Below are 22245 nucleotides of genomic sequence, written 5' to 3' on the forward strand. Positions count from 1 at the left end.
AAAACAACAGTAACTTTTATCAAATTGTATGGAGAGAAGAGAGATTTTTGCTTGATTCCATTACACATAATAATAATGCCTATTAGTAATAAAATAAAGAAAAAACAGAATCCTTAACAAAAGTCCAACACGGAAAACAAGAAAATATTGCAGGCTCAATTTGATTGAGCCTGTTCATGGACGGTAGTGGTAATTGCAAGCTACCATCCACGCCTCCTAGCACCGGCTTCAGCAGAATTCACATTAAATAAGAACTAGTAAACTTTAGATTTTTATAACATCGGTGAATGTGTTCATATGGCGGTTATCATGGAACCTTCAATGTGACACCCCCGGTGGATCCGTGGCCCCTTAAGCCCCCAGTGAATCCGTGGCAGTTATTATCACATAGGTATAATTGATATTAAAAAAATCACATACATGTAAAGAAAAGGTCAATTCAACTTTATTTCTCTATTTAATATGTTCAATTTGATATAGCTAAACAACTATTAATAAATATTTTAATAACGTGTGCGAATCGTATTCGTCTAGAATATAGATCGAGATCAAAAATGACAAAATTTATCACACCGTACAATCAAATGGGCAGACAGCTGTTCCAGCGTCCACAGCTGTACCAGTATATACATGTCGGCGCGGGGAATACAATTGACGTACGGTAGGTATTCATCTATTTTTAACATATCTCAACTGTGTTCGAGTAAATCAATGTTATGGATTCATAGTCAACATCCAAAGGAGCATGCTAACAAATTTCTGGCCCTGTGCAAGCTTTACTTCACATGAATTTTGACTGAAAATAACCACACTATCCGATGAGATGCGGTATTTTTAGTTTGAAGTCACAAAAACATATATTTTCTCATGATAATTAATCCTTTTTTCATACGATTCGTTAACGTCAACATTTCGTCATTAAACATTCAAAACCATACCTTCAAAAAAGCTTTTCTGTTAAAGTTATAAGGTATTTAAGTTTGTGTGTCATCAACATTTTAGTAACGTTATCAGCTGCCCGCCTCTTTTTAATGATAACATCGACAGCAATTTATCGGCAAGAACGAATAACGCTGAAAGCTGTTCAAAGAAACAATTACATGTATTTACAACAGCGCTTTTGTCCTACAGTGACTAGGAAAGAGTAAAACTTTTTTTGTTAATTAAGAATATTAAATTATTCCTGATACTTTCTTATTATATTCTTTTTATTATTACTTTCTATTATTTGTTATATCTTAGGTTAGAGACCTTGATCTCCATTTACCGCACTGTATTTCAATATAAAACGGTAGCAAAACCTATTAAAGGGACTCCACTAAGGTTTTTGACATGACGGGACTGGAAATAATTTTTTGAGATTATTTCACCATTTGATGTAGATCAATACTAATAACTTATATGCAAAATTTCCGATCATTAGCTTGCTCCGTTTTTCCAGAATATTATAAAAGTGAAAAAATGACCCAAAATTGAAAAGAGTTTAAACGCTTTTCACTCGCACTGAGAATAGCACAAACATATGATTTTCAATGTATTTCTCCTATATTTCTTGGTTATATTTTATTAATATTTATGTTTTAGTGCTCATGTTTTTTTTATGTGAAAAAATAAAATTTCATGTTTTTAGGCTTATGAACCTCAGTTGAGTTCCTGTAATAGGTTTATGAAATGTTTAAGTCAAAAGGCAAAGGAAAATTTAACGCTTAATATTCAGTCTTGTAAATGAAGGCACCCATCAAGTGTTATCATAAATAATTCATATAATGGACAAGTCCTATGCAGTGAATGGCTGTGTAACCCAAATTATGAAAGTGCATGGAAAACATGTTGTTATTTATCCTTGAAATCTGTTTTAATGTATAGTGCAATAGAAATAATAACCATTCTTAAAAATTATTAATTTTTTTATTTTTTTAAATAAATCATTTTACATGGCAGACATCTGTGGTTACACATCCATTTACTGCATGGGACATGTCTACTATATGCCATTATTTATAATAACACTTGATGGATTTAGTTATAATACAGAGTATTCGTATTCAGCGTTAAATTTGCTTTTACTTTCTTTGAATTTAACATTTCAGAAACATATTAATAGATCTTGCTACCTTTTTATATTATAATATTATCTGTGAAAGTTTGAACAAAATCCGTTGAGAATTGTAGAGGGAGTTCAGCACAGAAGAAATTGTTCACTATATATTCTATATAAGGAAAAAAACAAAGGGCCATAATTAGGTCAAATATTATCCAATCGCAAAACCCCAACAATATGCCCCAGGGCACTTGATGACAAAGCTTCTGTGAAAGTTTGGTCAAAATCCGTTGAGAAATGTAGGAGGAGTTGCGCACAGAAGAAATTGTTCACTATATATTCTTTATAAGGAAAAAAACAAAGGGCCATAATTAGGTCAAATATTATCTAATCGCAAAACCCCGACAATATGCCCCAGGGCACTTGATGACAAAGCTTCTGTGAAAGTTTGGTCAAAATCCGTTGAGAAATGTAGGAGGAGTTGCGCACAGAAGAAATTGTTCACTATATATTCTATATAAGGAAAAAAAACAAAGGGCCATAATTAGGTCAAATAGTATCCAATCGCAAAACCCCGACAATATGCGCCAGGGCACTTGATGACAAAGCTTCTGTGAAAGTTTGGTCAAAATCCGTTGAGAAATGTAGAAGGAGTTGCGCATAGAAGAAATTGTTTACGCCCGCCCGCCCGTCCGCCCATCCGCCCGCCGACATACCTCAATCTAATAACCAGTTTTTTCCTTCGGAAAACCTGGTTAAAAATAATATTTTTATTTAAAGAAGGTTATACATTAATAACATACAATAAAAATCATATATATCTTATTTCCAATGTGGCCTTCTGAAATAGAAAACAACAACAGGACATGCATAGGAAGAAAAATGAATGTATGATATGTAATTTTTATAATATTACAACTCATATACTTTCTACAGACAATTTGTTTTAACATATACGTATATTGCTTCATTCGTTCGTTTGTTCATTCGTTCGTTCATTTATTAATTAATTAATTCATTCATTCATTCATTCATTCATTCACTCACTCATTCATTCATATGAACAATATCAATATTGAAATACAGTGCGGTTAATGGAGATAAAGGCCTCACAGCTAAGATACAACAAATGATAGAAAGTAATAATAAAAATAATATAATTAGAAAGTATCATGAATAAAGTAATATTTTAAATGAACAAAAAAGTTTTACTTTTTCCTAGTGACTGTAGGACAAAAGCTCTGAAAATTGTTTCTTTGAACAGCTTTCAGCGTTATTCATCCTTGCCGATGAATTGCTGTCGATGTTATCGTTAAAAAGAGGCGAACAGCTGATGACGTTACTAAAATTTTGATGACACTCAAACTTAAATACCTTATAACTTTAACAGAAAAGCTTTTTTGAAGGTATGGTTTGGAATATTTAATGACAAAATGTTGACGTTTACGAATCGTATGAAAAAAGGATTAATTATCATGAGAAAATATAAGTTTTTGTGACTTCAAACTAAAAATACCGCATCTCATCGGATAGTGTGGTTATTTTCAGTCATAATTCATTTGAAGTAAAGCTTGCACAGGACCAGAAATTTGTTAGCATGCTTCTTTGGATGTTGACTATGAAATCCATAACATTGATTTACTCGAACACAGTTCGGATATGTTAAAAATAGATAAATACTTATCGTACGTCAATTGTATTCCCCGCGCCGACATGTATATACTGGTACAGCTGTGGACGCTGGAACAGCTGTCTGCCCATTTGATTGTACGGTGTGTTTATGATGCCGGAGAAAAAGACTTGTGTTGATGCTTTTCTTTTGCAAATAATGTTTTTTTTTATGTTTTTCAACACACTCAAGTAGGGCACCCAGAAGGCACCAAACAAAAACCGGGAGTGGACATAAGGGTGAAAGGAGTGGGACATGTTATGTGAAATAATTTACACTAAAACGGGTACATAAGGGAATGAAAGGGATAAGGGCTGTAAGGGTGAAAAGGTGGGGGTGGTAAAAAATGGGAGAGGGGGAAATTGAGAAAACACCTACCGTCAACGACAAACCAACAAGACAGACATCACACAAATGTAAACATCCAAAACAAGTAACAATACAGACATGAAAAACATGTTAAGAAACATAGAGTGGTACAACCTTGGAACGGTCAGTGTTTGTAAAACCACTGGGGAGTTTAAACCGGTTTTAGGCCCGCCAAACCTCACTCTTAGCCCCAATATGTTCCTGAATGACACGAAAATGTAAATAAAACACGTAACAAATTGTGTAAATATGTAGAAAAAGGTACAGCCTTATGACCAATACCAAAGTATTCGATGCCTTAAAGGAAGGCAGAGCAACAAGAAAATCACCTACAAAGGCCCGACGATGTAATCAAAAGAGGAAAACCTAGTCGTAAAAGAGTTTTTAAATTACAATTAAATTTTAAAACTAAGTCTGAATTACGATGCTAAAACTTTGTAAAATATTTACGCAATTGATGGTAGCAATAAGCTTGTTTAAGAAGTTTGTTAGTAATAAATAAATTGCGTTCAATACTCGATTTCAGTGCTTTAATAACTTGTAGGGTCGTATTTTATAGATGGCAAATGAGCTAATATTTATATACATTATTAAGCAGCAGAATTTTAAAATTTTAATTACTTTTTATTTTTGAATCGATTATTTAGATTCTTTATCATTTTAAAGTTCTTTATATTCATATTTTTCATGTGTTTGAAATTTAATCCGATTTTCATGTTTTGCTTTTGTAAAAGAAAACTCGGCTATTTTTCAACTTTGATTTCAATAGTTTTCAGCACCACTTAAGCTCTTTACTAAGAATAAAACAAAATAATGAATTTTTTTATAATGTATAAAATATGAGTTAACAGACATGTCTAATGATATAAAATATTAAACTGTTTCATGAAAAGTAAGTTTGTTATAAATATAATATTATTGTTTTTTGCATTTTATTAGCCACCATATTTTTGACAACCATTCACAAGTTTCCTGTCTTATCACCAATTTGTTACTTTTAATAGATTTCTAAACATAACATGCGACTTGCCTTTAGTTCGCTTAATAAACGGTTATGCATGTTATAAAGAAATGTGCCATCCGTGAAAAGTATTTGATCTCTTTAAAAGGAGACACAGGCAAAATTGTCATTTTTTCATTTTGATTTTTTTTATTCATTAGTCTATAAATGACTTCAAATAAATTCTTTAGGCACTTACAGGAACAAACCATTTCTCGTTATAAAGACTTAAATGGTGATTACCTAACTTGACCAACATGGATCAGGTAAGAATGTTAGGAATTCACAATAGTTGTCAAAGACAGGGAATTCTGGAAACGTTAACGAACATCTGAAATGAATGACTTAGACATGTTTCAATCATACAATATCCCCAATTTCTATAATTGTAACTTCCAGGTTTTGTTCAAATCACATCACTTGTTTCAAACCTACTTTATGATTTTGTTGGCGTATTAACTTCGTAAAGCATGTATACAGAAATTCATGCTGGGACTTTAAAATTGTCATTTTAACGTGATTTGAGTACAAGAGATCATTTTAATATTTTGTCATTACTTTGCTTGAGCATCCTCACAATTTATGTTATGTCGCCAATCTCTGAAATTAGATTATATATCTGAAAGTTTAGGGGGATATCTCGGCAGCACAATTTACCCTACACGTAGTAAACACTACTTGAAGACTTTCCTGTGAGAAAGTGATGAGCTGGATTTTACGGCCATATTTTAATCTGAAACCATGTATATAAGTCCTTTCGATATAAAACTAGTCATACAAAGACATGATATTGGAGTACCGACAAGTACATGCTCCATTAGCTTTTAGGCGAGACATGTTCGTGCGATAGGCACATAGTTATTGCGTTTATAACTGATTTATAGGGGAGTTTCTAAGGCCTCTAAGCCTTTTAGCAGAGCAGGGTAGTGGCTGTTGTAAGGTTTGTTTTTGGAATATGGTCGATCACGTTTTCCTTATATGAATAATTATGTTAGAGTTTAACCAGGATAAATAACAACACACTTAGGTTGTTAAGCAAGGCAGGGGAGTGGCTGTGTTGTACGGTTTGTTTTTGGAGTCTTGTCGATCACGTTTCTCTTACATAGAGTATTATGTTAAAGTTTAGCCAATATAAATCACTATGGTCATAGTAAAACTAACAGTGACAGGCATTTAGATTTAGTAAGTTTTTTTTTTTTAATTTGAGATATTTTCATTATATGAATTTCTTCCCGTTGATGGATTGAGTGGCTGCTAACTCTTTTCCTAACCTCTAACTGTTCAACTGTAAAAATGGAAGTAAGGTGCTAGATTCTAGTATTTGGACGAAGTTTATATGTTAGACTTTTTCAGATACTTACCCAAAACAGACACTATAGGCGACGGCTACTGTTGCTGGAACATCTATTGCCTTGTAACAATTACCGCCGTAAAATGAGAAACCTATGTAAATCAATATAAATAGATGCATCAATTTTATAATTACACCACATTCATTTCTAATAGGCTTGCTATAGTCAAGAAAAGCCGTTCATTAGGGATTGTTTCTTCTTCAAACTATAAACATATTCAAAAATAAAACATGCAGTTTTTTTTTCGTTATATAATTCAGGTTACCATCGACGAAAATTTTAACGTAAGGCTATAAATTGACATCGCGGATAATTTAGATAACTTAACTTTATGAGAAGCTCAGTTTATAACAAATTGACAGCAGCTTCTAACTTTTGTTTATTTTTAAGTCATGTATCGTAACATTTCAATACCTTTTGAACATTCGAAAGTTATACCATTCAGCGTTCCCGTATCATAACTTTTACCATAAACAATCTGAAAATATAGAAACAAATTTATCAATAAAGAAATTGGCCGCGTGGTATTAAAGAGTCGTGCAGCGTTATATATGATCACCTTCTTGACATGTTTATAGTGAGTTAGCAGACCAATGCAGTGCAAACTAACAGACCCGGTCGTCTTAAAGCACGGAAGAGACACGGGTATCTTGGATTATCAAACAATTGCCTAGGATCGTGTGACAGGCACATTTACAGTACCATAGTTGTATAGATTCACTAGTGTTAGATATTGCTGAGGGTAAAATTGAAGCGTTTGTGAAGAGGAAAATTGTCAGACATTGTGAAAGGCAAAAATGACAGTATCGTTTTATTGGAAAAATGGCAGACGTAGTTGTAATCTGTCACCTGTTGGACATGATTTTATTTGGTCATCTGTGCTGTGAGAAAAGTTTTGGTACTTTATGTTTGGGAATTCAAGACATATTTGCTATTAGTCTTTGGGTAGAAATATGTACATTAAGTGACAAATAATTCCAGGTAGAGCAAACACATGTATCCGACGTTCAATATTTTTGGGGTAAAGCAAAGAAAAATACAAAGAATATCATAATGTATGTCAACCAACTTATGTAAAGTAACTTATGTAAAGTTGTCGTTTATCTTCTTTGTCAAAATCTTTGAGGAGTGTGGTAGTGCACTTTCGTGTCGGTTGCAGTCTTTATCACATACCCGTGCTGCTTTTACGACTCCGTAGTAAGAGGCCCAAGATGGCCCTATATCGCTCACTTGACCCATCGAACTGATCCGAGCAATTACTTAGACAAGTATTCTGACCAAGTTGGATGACAATTGAGTCAAAAATGTGACATCTAGGGTGTTAACAAGATTATTCCATAATTGGGCAGTGTGACCTAGTTTTTGACCCCAGGTTACCCATATTCGAATTCGACCTAGAAATCATAATAACAAACTTGCAGACCAATTTCCAGAATATTTGGATAAAAACAGTAGCGAATAGAGAGTTAACAAGATTTTTTTTCTATTTTAGCTCCTGTGACCTATTTTTTATTTGATATGACCCATGTTCGAACACATTTTAGCAATTAACAAGACAAGCATCCTGACCAAGTTTGATGACAATTGAGTAAAAAATATAACCACTTGAGTGTTAATAAGCCTCTTTCATCCTTGGGCGGTGTGACCTAGTTTTTCACCATAGGAGACCCAAATTCGAAATTGACTTAAAAATCATAAAAACAAACTTTCAGACCAATTTCCAAGATAATTAGATCAAAACAGTAGCCACTAGAGTGTTAACTTTGATTTTTAATATTTTTAACTCCTGTGACCTTGTTTTTCATCCGAGATAACCCATGTTCGAAATCATCCGAGCAATCACCTAGACAAGCAACTTGCCAAAGTTTGATGGGGATTGGGGCAAACAATGTCACCACTAGAGTGTTGGCGAACAAATGTGGACGGACGACATACAATTGACAGACGACGGACATTCAACGATCCTAAAAGCTTACCCTGAGCTAGCTCAGGTGAGCTTAAATTGGTATTGCACGGTCGTACATATATAATGACGTCACGTCATTTAGGTTATACAAAAACAGCATTTAGAAGCGCTAAATGTAAGCGTTAAACTATATGCGCGTCAATGAAAATGGTTATTTTTCAATTCACACATTCTCTATTTTTTGGTATGTGATAAATAGAATTTTAAATTCGTGTATGTTTATATTAATTTATACTTAATTTATTGAACTCATTGAATAAAATAATATTAGGCTCACATAATATGATTTATTCAACTCTTTCAATAAATTCAGTATTAAACATACACTCATTCAATATCTTTTATATACGCTCGTATGTCAAATGTAGTCAAAGAATCGTCCATCTTCATACAGAACTACATTTTATTACTAGCGAGATAATATATTTGTCAAAGATTCTAGTAAATAATTTTAAGTATCACGGATATCTTGGTAGGTCATCACAAATACATAAAGCTAATGTGTAGAATAAAACATGGTTTTCTTAAATCCTTGGGCCCGTCTTATCAACGGCCGTACGACCGTTTTTATCGTACGATTGTCGAACGTCGATCGTACGATTTTGGCGGTGTCTTATCAAACGTCGCAGATTTTCATAATCGTACGATTATCGTTAGATCGTGCATTTTTTCTACGATCGCTGAGAAGCAGTCGTAGATCAAACAAATGGCTGCCGTGCCTCCTGTAAATGCTACAAGGTCGTAGAAAAAGTAGGCCTTTCAGGCACCAAGTGCAACTATTGGATTGCCCGAGTGGTCATTTAGTTGTGGCCGACTATCAGCTTGGTTAATTTTCATTAAAGAAACCTATGATCTTAAGAACTTGATAAAGTTTCAACAACTTAATTGCATATTATACTTTAATTAACAAAATTTGAAACTGCTTCCTTAATAATATTATTCATAAAATAAAAATGTTGCTTACAATAATTCTCACCATGAGAGAAAATAATATAAATAAAACTTAAATTCCTGTGAAGAAAAAAAAATGAAAATAAATATATGATATTTCTTTAGGGAGGTGGGGGCTATCAGGGGAGGAAAATGATGGAAACGGTTCGAGTGAGAACTGTCAGACGGAGGAACTGGTTAGGGTGAGAATAGTGTGTCATTCATCCAAGACATATGTGTTTCTTTTTCTTTCTGAAAGATGAGCAGTTTGTTCTGAAATGTGAAACAGTAAATTAATTCAAGTAAAATTAGAAATTAGAAAGTGGTAAATGATGATTGATCTTCATATTGCTTTAATCTAGCCCCAATAAACACATTTTGATATAATGTAAGACTGTTATTAATTTTCTTTAGTACTAAACAACAAATAATGTAAAAAATCAAATATAACTACATGTACATGTACAAGTTGGCTTGTAATACATGTCTGCAAAATTCATTTCACTATTTATCTATATTGTCTGCGTTTCTCGCAAGTTCTATATACTATATATTGTCTGCATTTTACTATAATTATACTGTAAATAAAAGCTATACATGTCTGCAAAATTTATTTTCACTATATATCTATATTGTCTGCGTTTCTCGCAGTTACTTTATACGCTATATCGTGTGCATTTTACTCTAGGTTTATTAGCAGTATAGAACATATAGTAAAATGCAGACAATAAAGAGTATATAGTAATTGCAAGAAAAGCAGACAATATAGATATATAAAGTCATTTGATATTGTACATATATTTTTTTTAATGATAATTATATTTATATTTTTACATCACATTGTTGTTTTTTTTAATAATTATAAATGCTTTGTAACATTGTTTTATAAACTATTTAATGATTACTTTGTAGATGGACTATGTATAAAAATCAAATAAAAATATGTTCTGTTTTTTAAATTTGTTTTGAAATTTACTTTATTGTCCCCATTAAAATTCTGCTTATTAAAGTTAACAAAACTTATATTAGACATTTTATCTTAAATTCATAAAAGTTAATACAAATCAAGCATAGTATGTCAAAAAATCTTTTTAATATCACTATTTATTATTTCTTAATTTATATCATCTTAATAAAAAATCTAATCTATTATCAAATATTTATACCTACAAATCTCTAATATCTTAAACTTTTGATCTTAAACATACAAATCTAAACAGCTTCTAAGTATCTTATTTACACCTTCTTATTCTATATTGTCTGTGTTTTGTGAAAACACTCTATATCATTCTATATTGTCTGCGTTTACTATATATCCTTTATTGTCTGCATATAAGCGTCTGCGTTTTAGACCGACCCGTGATACTGCGCAGGCGTAAGAACCGTGCGTCTATGAAAATCATAAGACGGGAACCTTGGTTCGCAGCAAACAATCATACTGTGTGTTCTCCATGGTCAATGAGGATTAATGTTAATACTGTGCCCTTTTAGTAATTGTTCAATTCAAGGAATTGGTCAAGATGCACAACTTTGCAACTCTTTCTTAATATCATGAGTGTAACAATGAAGTTAGTCATTCGAAGAATGATTTTGTTGTTGTTGTTGTTGGGATGATTTCAAGTGACATTCGGGTTTAGATCATATCGCTACTTAACCGTTTTCCGTTCATTATTCATGCAGGACGAACCGGAAACTATATGTGCAGCAACAGCTTTTCCTTACTATTTGTTTGTAACTTCCTCATATGAAAGTTCCTATCTGAATTCAAAAGTGCCGTGTTAAGCCCTTAAACCCTTCATGAAAATGTCAAGCAGCCCATTATATAGATTTAGAAGAAAAGCATTGATGCAAAGCATCAAAGGGCGTCCAAGCAAGAAATGCAACATTTGACGATGACCTAGTAATCATCTCACGACAAGATATTTTCTAATAAACTTTTCAATGGTTAATTGAATTTTCCAGAATTGTATATTATACTTTTTCATAGCTGACGAAAGACATTGTTCATCGTTTACTTTGGTAGCCTTGCTCATTATTATATCATAATTATGTATTTTGTTTGAAACATACAAAACAGTAGTCAAAATGAACAAAGTCTGTTTGTTTGTTTCTTTTTATTATGAATATAACAAATAAACAAACATTATATAAAAATAGTAACAAATAGTACCTCGGACTAAAGATACAGTAGTTATATTTTAAGTCCCAGATAAATAGTGAAAAGAACACCCACTGGAATGAAAAATTTGGGATGAACTTCAAAGTGACCAAATTCAGGATGTTTTTGTTGCTGTAATATGTGTAAACAAAAATAATGGTACATTAAGGTACAAACAATCATGAATAAGTTTGCATTGCATGTTGATATTGTGACACATTATTTTGCTATAAACGGAAGACTGTTATCTGAATTTTACATTTTTATGATTTATAATTGATTCATTTAGAGATCAATCTACTTTTTTGATGCATTGCTTCAAAAACTCGCCTGACCCACCAGATAAACCCAAATAAAAACTGCAGACGAAGTTTTCTGTTGTTAAAGTTCACATTATTTGGCAATTCAACATTCCATTCAAACTACCATAAAATCGATTGCCTTGAAACAAAATAGAATCAACTTTTTTTCCAGCAAAAAATATTGGGAACTTAGGGTTGATTCAAGGTAAAACAAAATGTGCAATAAGGACCGTACAAAAGAAAGAAGCAATTAATTTTCCGAAATAACCTTCGGAAAAGAAAATTATTTCGGAATGATAAAAACTTATGATATAACAATTCGTAAAAAAAATGGTCTACGTTTATACTTTAAATAATTTTTCAGATACATTTATAAAAATAAATCCAATTTACTGTTAGATATGTTTGCATTTCATTTCCTGCAAATGTATCCAGTTCTTTATTTATTACCATAGGAGGACACGAATGACCGTTTTGTATATACAACCAGTTCACAAATCGGAACGTCCGAAAAGTTGCTATTGCCCTTTTACAAAATCTGAATTCATTCCATAAGGTAGCACTCCACAGTTAATTTCAAGATCCTGCCGTCAATGTCCTACAAGCAAAACGTCTAATAATTCTGATACCAAACTACACAACCTGGAAAAAGAAAACACAGTTTGTTGAGAACATATATGACATAAGATTGCAAATCTACAAAGAAATTATCCCATCTGCAATAGGCAGGCAGTCAAAAAAGTTGCAATTCATTCCGTTAAACCCCAAAATCTACAGTGGCCCGAGACCCAAAACAACACATTTCGTCCCTCTGGCAAAAAATATCTGCAAATATACAGGCTAAAGGAATACCGTCTCTGCTTAAGCAACTCCCTATACATGCAAAATATCACAAAGAAACAAGTCCTCAACCTTGTAGATTTTTTGCTAATGCTAAAAGTTTGTACCCCCTGTAAAATGACTTCTTTTTACCGTGCATGCTGTTTAAAAGCAACAAAAAATGGCGGCCTTGACATATATAATCAACAGCATGTGATTTCTGGCCATGTTTTCGAATTTGCCAGTGATCATATTAGATGTCACAAAAACAAATTTCATGCTGAAAATGCATTTTAAAGACAACCAGTCATTTAAATCCAGAATATTCACTATATCCAAGAAATTCTCCCTGGCCATTCGAAGCTGTGGCTTACATTACTGTGGTGTGCTACCTAAAGGGCGTCGCACTTCGGCGCAAACGTCAAAGATATTATCAACAAGATCAACAGAAGAAAATATTCGGAAGACTTATCTTTTATATGAAACGTAAACATTGAATAAAATCTCTGTTAAACTAGTTATATATTAAGGTTGGTTGAAACTTAAAACATATCTTAATATTTAACATTTTTTAAGTTTATTTTCTTAAAGTATATTTGTAACAGGATGAGATCATGTTATATTATATTTGTAATTTATAATACGAACATTCATCCGTTAATATGATACGCTCAGCTGTAACTTAAATCTTCGATAAAGAAGACAAAGACAACTTTGTACGTACATCCAATGTTTAGCACGTGTCATATTCTAAAATTCCCCAGGTTTTACAATTGAAAAGAAACAGTTATTAATAGGTTTTGAACTAAGATCAATTATCCCACTTAAACAGTAAACGTTACTTGTAACATTGTAAAATTCCTGATAATGTAAATATATATACTCGTCTTTTTAGTAAAGCTACATGATTCCTTTAGTAAGTCTTATTTTTAATTATGATACCCTAACAGCAAAATCAAAAGGTAGCAGTAATCTTGAAGATTGTGCCGAGCTTGGACAATAGTCTGAGAAAGAAAGAAATTGTTGTTGGGATGATTATATATATACTTAAACAGCAAGCACGATTAAATTACTGTTCTCTACCAAATCACAAAAAGCGTTCATATGAAACACTTATCCCGACTAGAACTGAGACTGGGAAACAAGAGGCAACGGACAAGATGGCTCAAGAATGCATAATAGTACATGTGGACGACTTGAGACAATAGCTTTTTTCGGGATGATATTCGTCTATATGCGGGATGATATTCGTCTATATGCACAAAAGGCGAACGCCGACATTGACCCTGAAGCTCCGCTGCAGCATGTTTATAATAATGTATCTCCTAAGATGAGATGCAGACTGATGTATAATGACGACAGGTTGTGGAGGTAGTTGAGAAGTACGAATAAGCGTAAGGAAAGATTAATGAGGAAGAAAGTGTGACTCATGTTCTTATTGAACCTGCCTATTTGGAAAGGTTGAACATTCCCATCTAGAAAGGTTGAACTGTCTCATCTAGAAAGGTTGAACCTGCCTATTTAGAAAAATTGAGCGTGCCCATTTAGAAAGACTGAACCTGCCCATTTAGAAAGGTTGAACCTTACAATCGAGAAAAGTTAAACCTGTTCATTTAAAAAGGTAGAACCTGTTTATTAAGAAAGGTTGAACCGTCCTATTAGGAAGGCAGAACAGGTCATTTTGTCAGGTTGAACAAGTCCTTTTAGATAGATCGAAACAGTCCTTATCCTGCTCGTTTCAAAAGGTCGAACCTCCCGATTTAGAATGTTTGAACCAGCCCATTTAGGAAGGTCGAATCTTCCCATTTAGAAAGGTCGAACCAGACCAATAAGGAAGGTCGAACCAGTCCTTTTAGACGGTTAAAACTACATCTTTTAGAGTGGTCGAACAAGACCTTGGAGAGACGTCGAATCTTTCTATTTAGAAAGTTTATGTTAAATGAGGGTTCATTCGCTCTTTCAACAACAAAAAACGGCTTTCGCTGTCAAGTACAGGCCCCGGACTTGTCACCAGTCAGGCCCTTAACGGATTAATATTGAAAAAAAATGGTGATAATTTACCTCAGAGTACTAGCAAAAGATATTAATTTTGAGCCCAAAGTAGTTCACTATAAGGCCGTTAATGTGAAACTAAATGTAGAATAACCTGAAAGGAGGTAGCCCTTTAAAGGGATGTTATTGCCTAACAAGCCGTCTATCTCTGATAGGGGCACACGCACCCTGGTACATCATCTTCGTCGTTTCTGCCAATATCTTAGGGCAACTCACCTAGGCATAAGTCAGGACACCAGCAGCTGGTCCGCAGTTCAAGTTCTAGTCGTTTTAGCTGTCCAAAGTCTTCAAATCTTCTGTCGATGCCCTGTGTCATCTCAGCGACGCGCACGATCCGAGGTGCAGCATAACGTTGAGAAGTTTTGCCAGGCACGTTGTTCGTTTCAATTTAGAGCGTGGCCGGTAACTGTCATCACGTGTACATTACCAAAAAGTTTAATTTCACGGCAAAGGCAAGTCAAAATAACTTAAGTAAGCCACGAATGAAATATATGCAAGAAAGATAAATCAATGAATAGAACGCGTCGAATCGTTAAAAGGCTTTAATTTCTACGCGCCTATATTGAAAGATAAAACCAACATTTTTTTTCTTAAATTAATATTCAACATGGGTTTATACAACTTTCATAGACATACCTCAAGTACGAATATACTTGAGTTCTGCTGCACTTAAATTTATTTACCGAAGTCACGATTTTGTCGTCGGTTATTTGTCATAATTACACAATATACTACCTATGCAGTATAAAATGTCATACAATTTCCGAAGTAGATTCAAGTTTTAAGTTGTATTTGCTCTTCAACTGACACATATGTTGGCTTACTTGGGCTATTCGTGTTTTCGCCCCGCGACCCCGCCAAGCATATATTTCGAGGATTAACATGTTAAAATGGCAGGTGCGAAAACACTCTAATGAGCAGGGGTGCGGGGCGATTTGATTGGTACAACGTCGCCCCGCGGCGGCGTGGAACGAGAGTTAAGAAATAAAACGGCGAGGGCGCGGAGCTAAAACACGGTTATTAGCGGGGGCGAGGGGCGAAGTTTAACGCTCATTTGCGGGGGCAGGGCGAAGTTTAAAAAAACCCGCGCCCTCGCCCTTTTATTCATTAAATCTTCCTCGACGACCTTTTTTATATTAAACTTTGCACCGCGACCCATTTAACAAGCGTGTTTACGCCCCGTGCTCCCGCCATTTTAACTTGTCACAAGTAATTGTCGATTTTTCGCTTGGCGGGGGTCGCGGGGGTTTAAACAGGAATTGCAGAAATCAGCCACTACACACATCATCCGCTCTGGTTTTATTTTTTGGGGCTTTTTTGTTGTTTTTTTTTTTTTTTTTTCTTAAGAAATTTAATTGATCGATTGTGGAGGAACGAAGTTCAACTATATTTGTAACTCTAAAGTCCTATTATAAAATAAACAAAATAATTTTCCCAGGAGTCTAAAGCGTAAAAACAAATTCTCGAATTACAGTTAATGATATGACATAAAGAATATTGTAGATTAAGAGTTAAAAGCTAAAGCTTATATTACATAATTACACATTCTCTAATATTTCTCTTTCTCAGTTCATAAATAAAGTCTACAAATGAATGACAAATAATTTCGTAAAATAGAAAACGAAACGACGAGATAATTATATATATCATGATTATGTTTTACATACTAGTGTTGATTTTGCGACTCCGTAAATATTGTAATGCACGGCCATATATTCTGACGTGACGTCATTAACGTTATATAAACATTGCGTTTAGACGCGCTAAATGTAAGCGTTACATTATAGTCTTTATTTGGTGTATGTGAGTTATAGAATATTATATTCATGAAGGTTCATTACTGAATTGAATAAATAATATTTTGCTCGCCAGAGGCTCGCATAATATGATTTTATTTAACTCGTTCAATATCACCTAACCTAATATATAGTGTTGAGAAACAATCTAATAGAGATTAGATAATTGGCATTTAATGATCAGTGTAACAAAGTGTACAGCGTATTTTTTTTTCCCGAAGACACAGAACCGTATACATATTTTCCGGCCAGTTTCATTTAAAAAGAGAATATCACGTGATTTGATTCGATTTATCACGTGACAATAAAAAGTTATTGCGATGATTGTTATAGTGGATAGAAACAAAATAAATTCAATTTTATAAATAGTACATGTACAAAATTTACAAAACATTGACAGGGTGAAAGGAGTGAAATAAATAAAAAATAGGGTTTTTTGCAACCATATGTTGCTGTATTTCACAGATGAATATGTTTTACTGTTAATTTTGTTCACATCATTTCTTTTTAGATACATTCAACTTTTGAATTTATTTTGCTTCTTTTTTCCACATTAAAATGTAATATTGTAGACATAAAGGATCTTCTCAACGGAAAAAAATAATTACGATTACTGGAATTCGCTTTGAGAAAATAAGCTTAAATTGTCATTGATAATTACAATCAATTCAATAATTGCTTGAACATTTATATCAAATAGCGAGGGATTTATTTTCACGAAACTAAGTTAAAGTAATGGTCTTTGTATAAGAACATGTAATGTCAAAATCAATGTTTTACGTGTATATTTATAACAAAAAATCAACAGTAATAAAGTCTCTGTTTTTTACCTATTATGCAATTAGTACAATTGCTGTTAACATAATACTTGTAGTAGACGACACGGTTTTTTTTTGTTACTGTTTATTGATTTGTTTTTTATGCATGTAATAAGATAATTAGAATAATCGATACAAAGTACGGGCAACGTTTGTTCTTGGGTAATTCAATGATCATGACTATAAACAGATATACAAAATAAGGTGAAATGTAAAAATTTGAGGATTTTTGTGGATACGTATAAGTTAAAACATCTTGTTTGTGATACACGTGTTATACCCAACCCAGGCAACATCCCACCCGCTTATCATACTTATCCCCAAAATGAATCCAGATGCATGCCAAATCAAAAGATAAGCTTAAAAGACACAAAAATCTCCCAGGTCAGAAAACACATCAGAGTATATTTCAGGAACGCCACAAAGCTCTTGATCAATCAGGTACAGAATCAGAATGCCTTGATGCTATTTCGGATAGTTCGAACACTCGAATTACACAATATCTATCACACAAGATCATGTTTTCCAAGGAGGAACTTGAGGAAGTTCATGCAGTTCATGTAGATTTACAGGCCGGAAGATCATCAGTTGCACGTCCTTCTCTACCGGTGCTGTGGCTAAAATGCTAGAGAAATTGAAGGTTGATCTTATTCATGAACTAAAAAGATAATTTTAATCAGAAATTGATCATATTGTGAATGCCTTAATGGCAACATTGCAAAATGAGGTCACAGACCGGCGCCAAGAGGTATTACATCTACGAAACTGTATTAAAACTGCAAACCAAAATAACAATGTCCTGAAACAATGTGGTAGGCGAATGATGTTGGATATTTCTAACATACTTAGAGATACGGGATACCCTCAGGAAGATGTTAAGGGTAACATTGTGAAATGTGCCAATAATCAGTTTAACCGCTAGAGTAATTGATAAAGCCCACAGAATAGGTAGATTTGATAAAGGGTTATCCAGGAATAGACCTATGATAGTAAAATTCGTACATTCCAAAGCACGCCAGCGTGAATACACATGTAAGTCAGCACCTGACGGCATTTTCATACAGGAATGCCTATCAAGAAAACGTGAGAAACTTGCAAATTAAGCCAGAAAATTGAAACAGGGAAATCTTCAACAAAAACATGGATAGCAGTAACAGTTATGGGTCTATGCTTATAACCAGCAATTTAGAATAAAAGTAACAATAAAGCCCCTTGAAGCCATCAAAAAAAAGTGAGGGTAATGCACCAAATAACCATGCTCCAATATATCCATAAACAAAACCACTGTATTGTGCTAACTGGGCAAGACTTTGGTTATATTATGTAGACCTCAGTTATAAATATAATATTTTATAGACAATCTATTAATAGCAACTGCGTTCTAAAAAAATAACCTGTATTATTGTCAAACATAAATCAGATTTATTAGTTACATAGATTAAATGTTTAAATTATCATTGATATATAGATGGACATAAAATTTTATATGTACATTATAACATGTCAATAAAATTGTCAAATTCAAAATGTTGCTAAATCGTATGTGACATAAATCGCATAGCACAAGAATTATGTTTTTTTTTTTTTTTTTTTTTTAGTGTTTTGTTTTCTTTTGTTGTTGTTTTTTGATGGTTGTTGTTTTGTTGGGGGTTTTTTTTCGTCAATTTTGTTTGCTGTAATCTGCTTTCGGATAAGAACACTGTGTGTAGTTTCTTTGAAACGAGATACGTTTTTTTACCGGAAATACGATTACGTGTTTAATACAGATTTATTATCAATTCTTTTTAGGGCTATTGTATTTATTTTTAATTGATCTGTTATTATTTTTTCTATAAATCAATAACCAAGCTTGAGGTAGAATATATATTTAAGTCATTGTATATTAAAATCTGTTATGTTCTGTTCATTATATGAAACTGTATTATTCGGTAATGAGATTATTTGGTACCTTTAATGACATAAACAGGTTACTTTTCTAAACATATGATTGGTAATGAATGCTTATGTTTATTTTGCAATGTTTTTTTTTCTTTTCTGTTTCTTGTGTGCTTCCTCGAAGCTTAATTTTTATAGTATAACATAGCGTGTATTATTTTCATATGAAATTATTTAAATGATGTATGTTATCTATCATATTCTTTTATCCATGATTATTGTCATTATACCCTTGACATTTTACCAAAATGTCTTTCTAATTATCATTTTTAAGTTTTATTTTTTTATTTGTTTTGTCTCAGTGTCTTTTTTGTTATTTCGCCGCCGCCAAAACGGTCCAATTATGCATTTATCAAGTGACCCATATTTAGTTGTCCATTTTCTATATGTAGCTAATAATACCTACATGGGTAATGATCTAATGTCATGGTATGCAATTGCCTCACGTGCCTTTAAATAAAAACTTAGCATGTATTTTTGCAAAAATGTTAACATTTATTTCTTTAAGTATCTGTAAGCAAATACTCAATTTTGCAAAACTAACCTCTGGATTCGCTCTTAACCTTCAATTCATTTTTGTCTTTTTTTTAATCACGAGCCTATACATACTATGATCTATAAACATCCAAGTCAATCTAGCGAATATATGTCACTCGACACTTTAAAATTATTATCTATTTCTTATACTGAGTGTATCTATGGATCATTGAGGATAGCCCAGGTCCACTGATTAATCGAGAAAATTGTTTATTTATACTTTCACAAAATATTCGGAGCATTAGAAACACATTTTATTTTATAAATATTGATTATTTAGATATGGATATTTTGTGTTTTACGGAGTTCAAACTTGGCGTATATATACAAGACAATACTTTAAGATTAACATATTTTGGTTTTATATTTAGAAAGGATATATCCAGTTACTGCGGCGGAATTGTGTGCTTGCATTTTTAAGACCTAAACATCTTTTTAATCTAGAACATGTACTTCCTGGATCAGTTTGAATAGAGATGAATTATAAAAAACAGTCATTTCTATTATGTACAATTTATAGACCGTAACACTACAACGTCACATTTTTGGACAAATTGATAGATGTTAAGAAAAAGCTCTTATTACTGTGAAATTTTAAACTAGAATTAACTTGAGCAATACATTACAAAAAACACAGCACTACCATTTACGTTAGTTTGACTTTTTTTCTCTCAAAATTGTGCCTTTCTATAATTGAAACAAAATATTACTATGATAATTCAGTATTTTTGTGTCACTTAAATTAGAAAACTGTTAGCTAATTAAACAAATTAAAACAGACAAACACATATCATAATGTCAAGCTTTAAAGCTACTTTCGATAATGAATTCTCACAGTATTCTAAAATCAATAAAAATTACACCTTACATAACTAGAAATGATTTGTTTCATAGTTAGCAAATACATGATATATTTATATTTCTTCCTTTATTTATATTTATTATATTGGTATTTCATTTCTATTTATATAAATCTATACTCTTACCTGCTCTGTTTGTAGAAGCAGACAGACGGATAGTATCACCCTCGAAACTTTCATATTTCCATGTCCAATAAAAAGCTCAACTTAAACACTTATAAACTTGGTACGGGTATTGCGCAGTGTAACAATATCGGCAAACGCCATATACACTCAACAAATGTCATAAGTGTGCATGTATATATATCTTATAATGTAAGTCAATATTGACCAAGTTGAGAGACATGGAATGATATTCCATTATTCAATTTCATAAGACACACAAACTCAACACACATGTCCAATTAAAGTGCATAAAAAGTAAATGTTGCATAATTATAACACATGCAATCTCTATTCTAAATAAACGTATGCTTACGTTGACTTTGATACCAAGATGGTAGTTTGATTTATCTTGGCCCATTACTGTGCGATGGTCAGGGAAGACTGTTGATATTAGCAAGGGGTTCATTAAAGATCCTGTAACACATTTTTTATGGTTTTATATAAAAAAAATATCATGCTCAATTTAAGATTTATCAATATTGTAAGTTTCAAAAAGAATTATCTATAAAGGTATTACCGAATTTAATATTTCATGTAAAAAAGGAAGATAATCCAATAAGAAATGAATGCATATAATATAATGATTACATTTAATGTGTACAAATATTTGCAATACACATTTAACAAATTCTTCGATGTTTGAAAATTGTTGTATTAGCATAATTATATCCATATATAATTTCACGTAAGTGTGGTATACAGCCTCCGTGGCCGAGTGGTTAAGGTCGCTGACTTGAGATCACAGGTCCCTCAACGCTGTAGGTTCGATCCGCACTCGGGTCGACATCTTTCATGTGAAAAGCCATCCAGCTGGCTTACGGAAGGTCGGTGTTTCTACCTAGGTGCCCGCTCGTGCCTGAAATAGATGCACCTGGAGTCTTCCTCTACCAATAAAAGCTGAAAAAAATCGACGAAAAAATCTCGGCGGGACGCTCTAGGATTGTACGGTCGCCCATATGGGCTTTCTGGCAGCGACATTAAATAAACGCATTAAAAAAAGTATACAGCCTCAACCACAAATCGTACAGAATCTTTAACGGTAATTTCAGCGCCTATAATAACCAATAAGAGCTAAAATAATCAGCTTCGAACCACATTAGTGATATAGCCCTTATCTCTGTATAAAAAAATGTTTTAAGGGCTATATCACTAATACACGCATATTTTGTGATCTATTGATTAAATGTCAAGTTCCTGTGTTCGAACTAAGATTTAATAAATGTCTAAAGAACAAAGTATATAGTTGCAGTTTCTACAGGATGTCTGAGAAGCACACGTCCAGACATTTTTTCTGAACATTAATTAACAACATCAACTAAATAAAGTATCACCAGACTTAAATGTGAAAGAAATAATACAGAAATATGATACAAACGATACGGGCTGAAATGAATCGTCTCATAAGTTTTGGTAAGTTCACAAACCATCGCTTACGAATATAAGAAAATTGTCCAATATTGATAGTCCAATACCCCA

The 22245-nt window shown here is 32.8% G+C and overlaps 1 protein-coding gene across 1 annotated transcript in view; it reads right to left on the reverse strand.

Moving 5' to 3' along the window:
- The window catches only part of LOC132758894 (uncharacterized), a gene marked incomplete at its 3' end in the record, with an annotated part of 53531 nt that extends 32624 nt beyond the window's left edge, over positions 1-20907 (reverse strand). Inside the window, 3 exon segments of the mRNA XM_060750603.1 lie at positions 6441-6522; positions 6846-6909; positions 20731-20907. Coding sequence (XP_060606586.1) covers positions 6441-6522; positions 6846-6909; positions 20731-20784 — 200 coding nt within the window.
- Between the last annotated feature and the right edge of the window lie 1338 nt (positions 20908-22245).

This window comes from Ruditapes philippinarum, unplaced genomic scaffold (genome assembly GCF_026571515.1).
Source record: "Ruditapes philippinarum isolate M1 unplaced genomic scaffold, ASM2657151v2 ctg1180_1_1_1_1, whole genome shotgun sequence".
Taxonomy (NCBI): domain Eukaryota; kingdom Metazoa; phylum Mollusca; class Bivalvia; order Venerida; family Veneridae; genus Ruditapes; species Ruditapes philippinarum.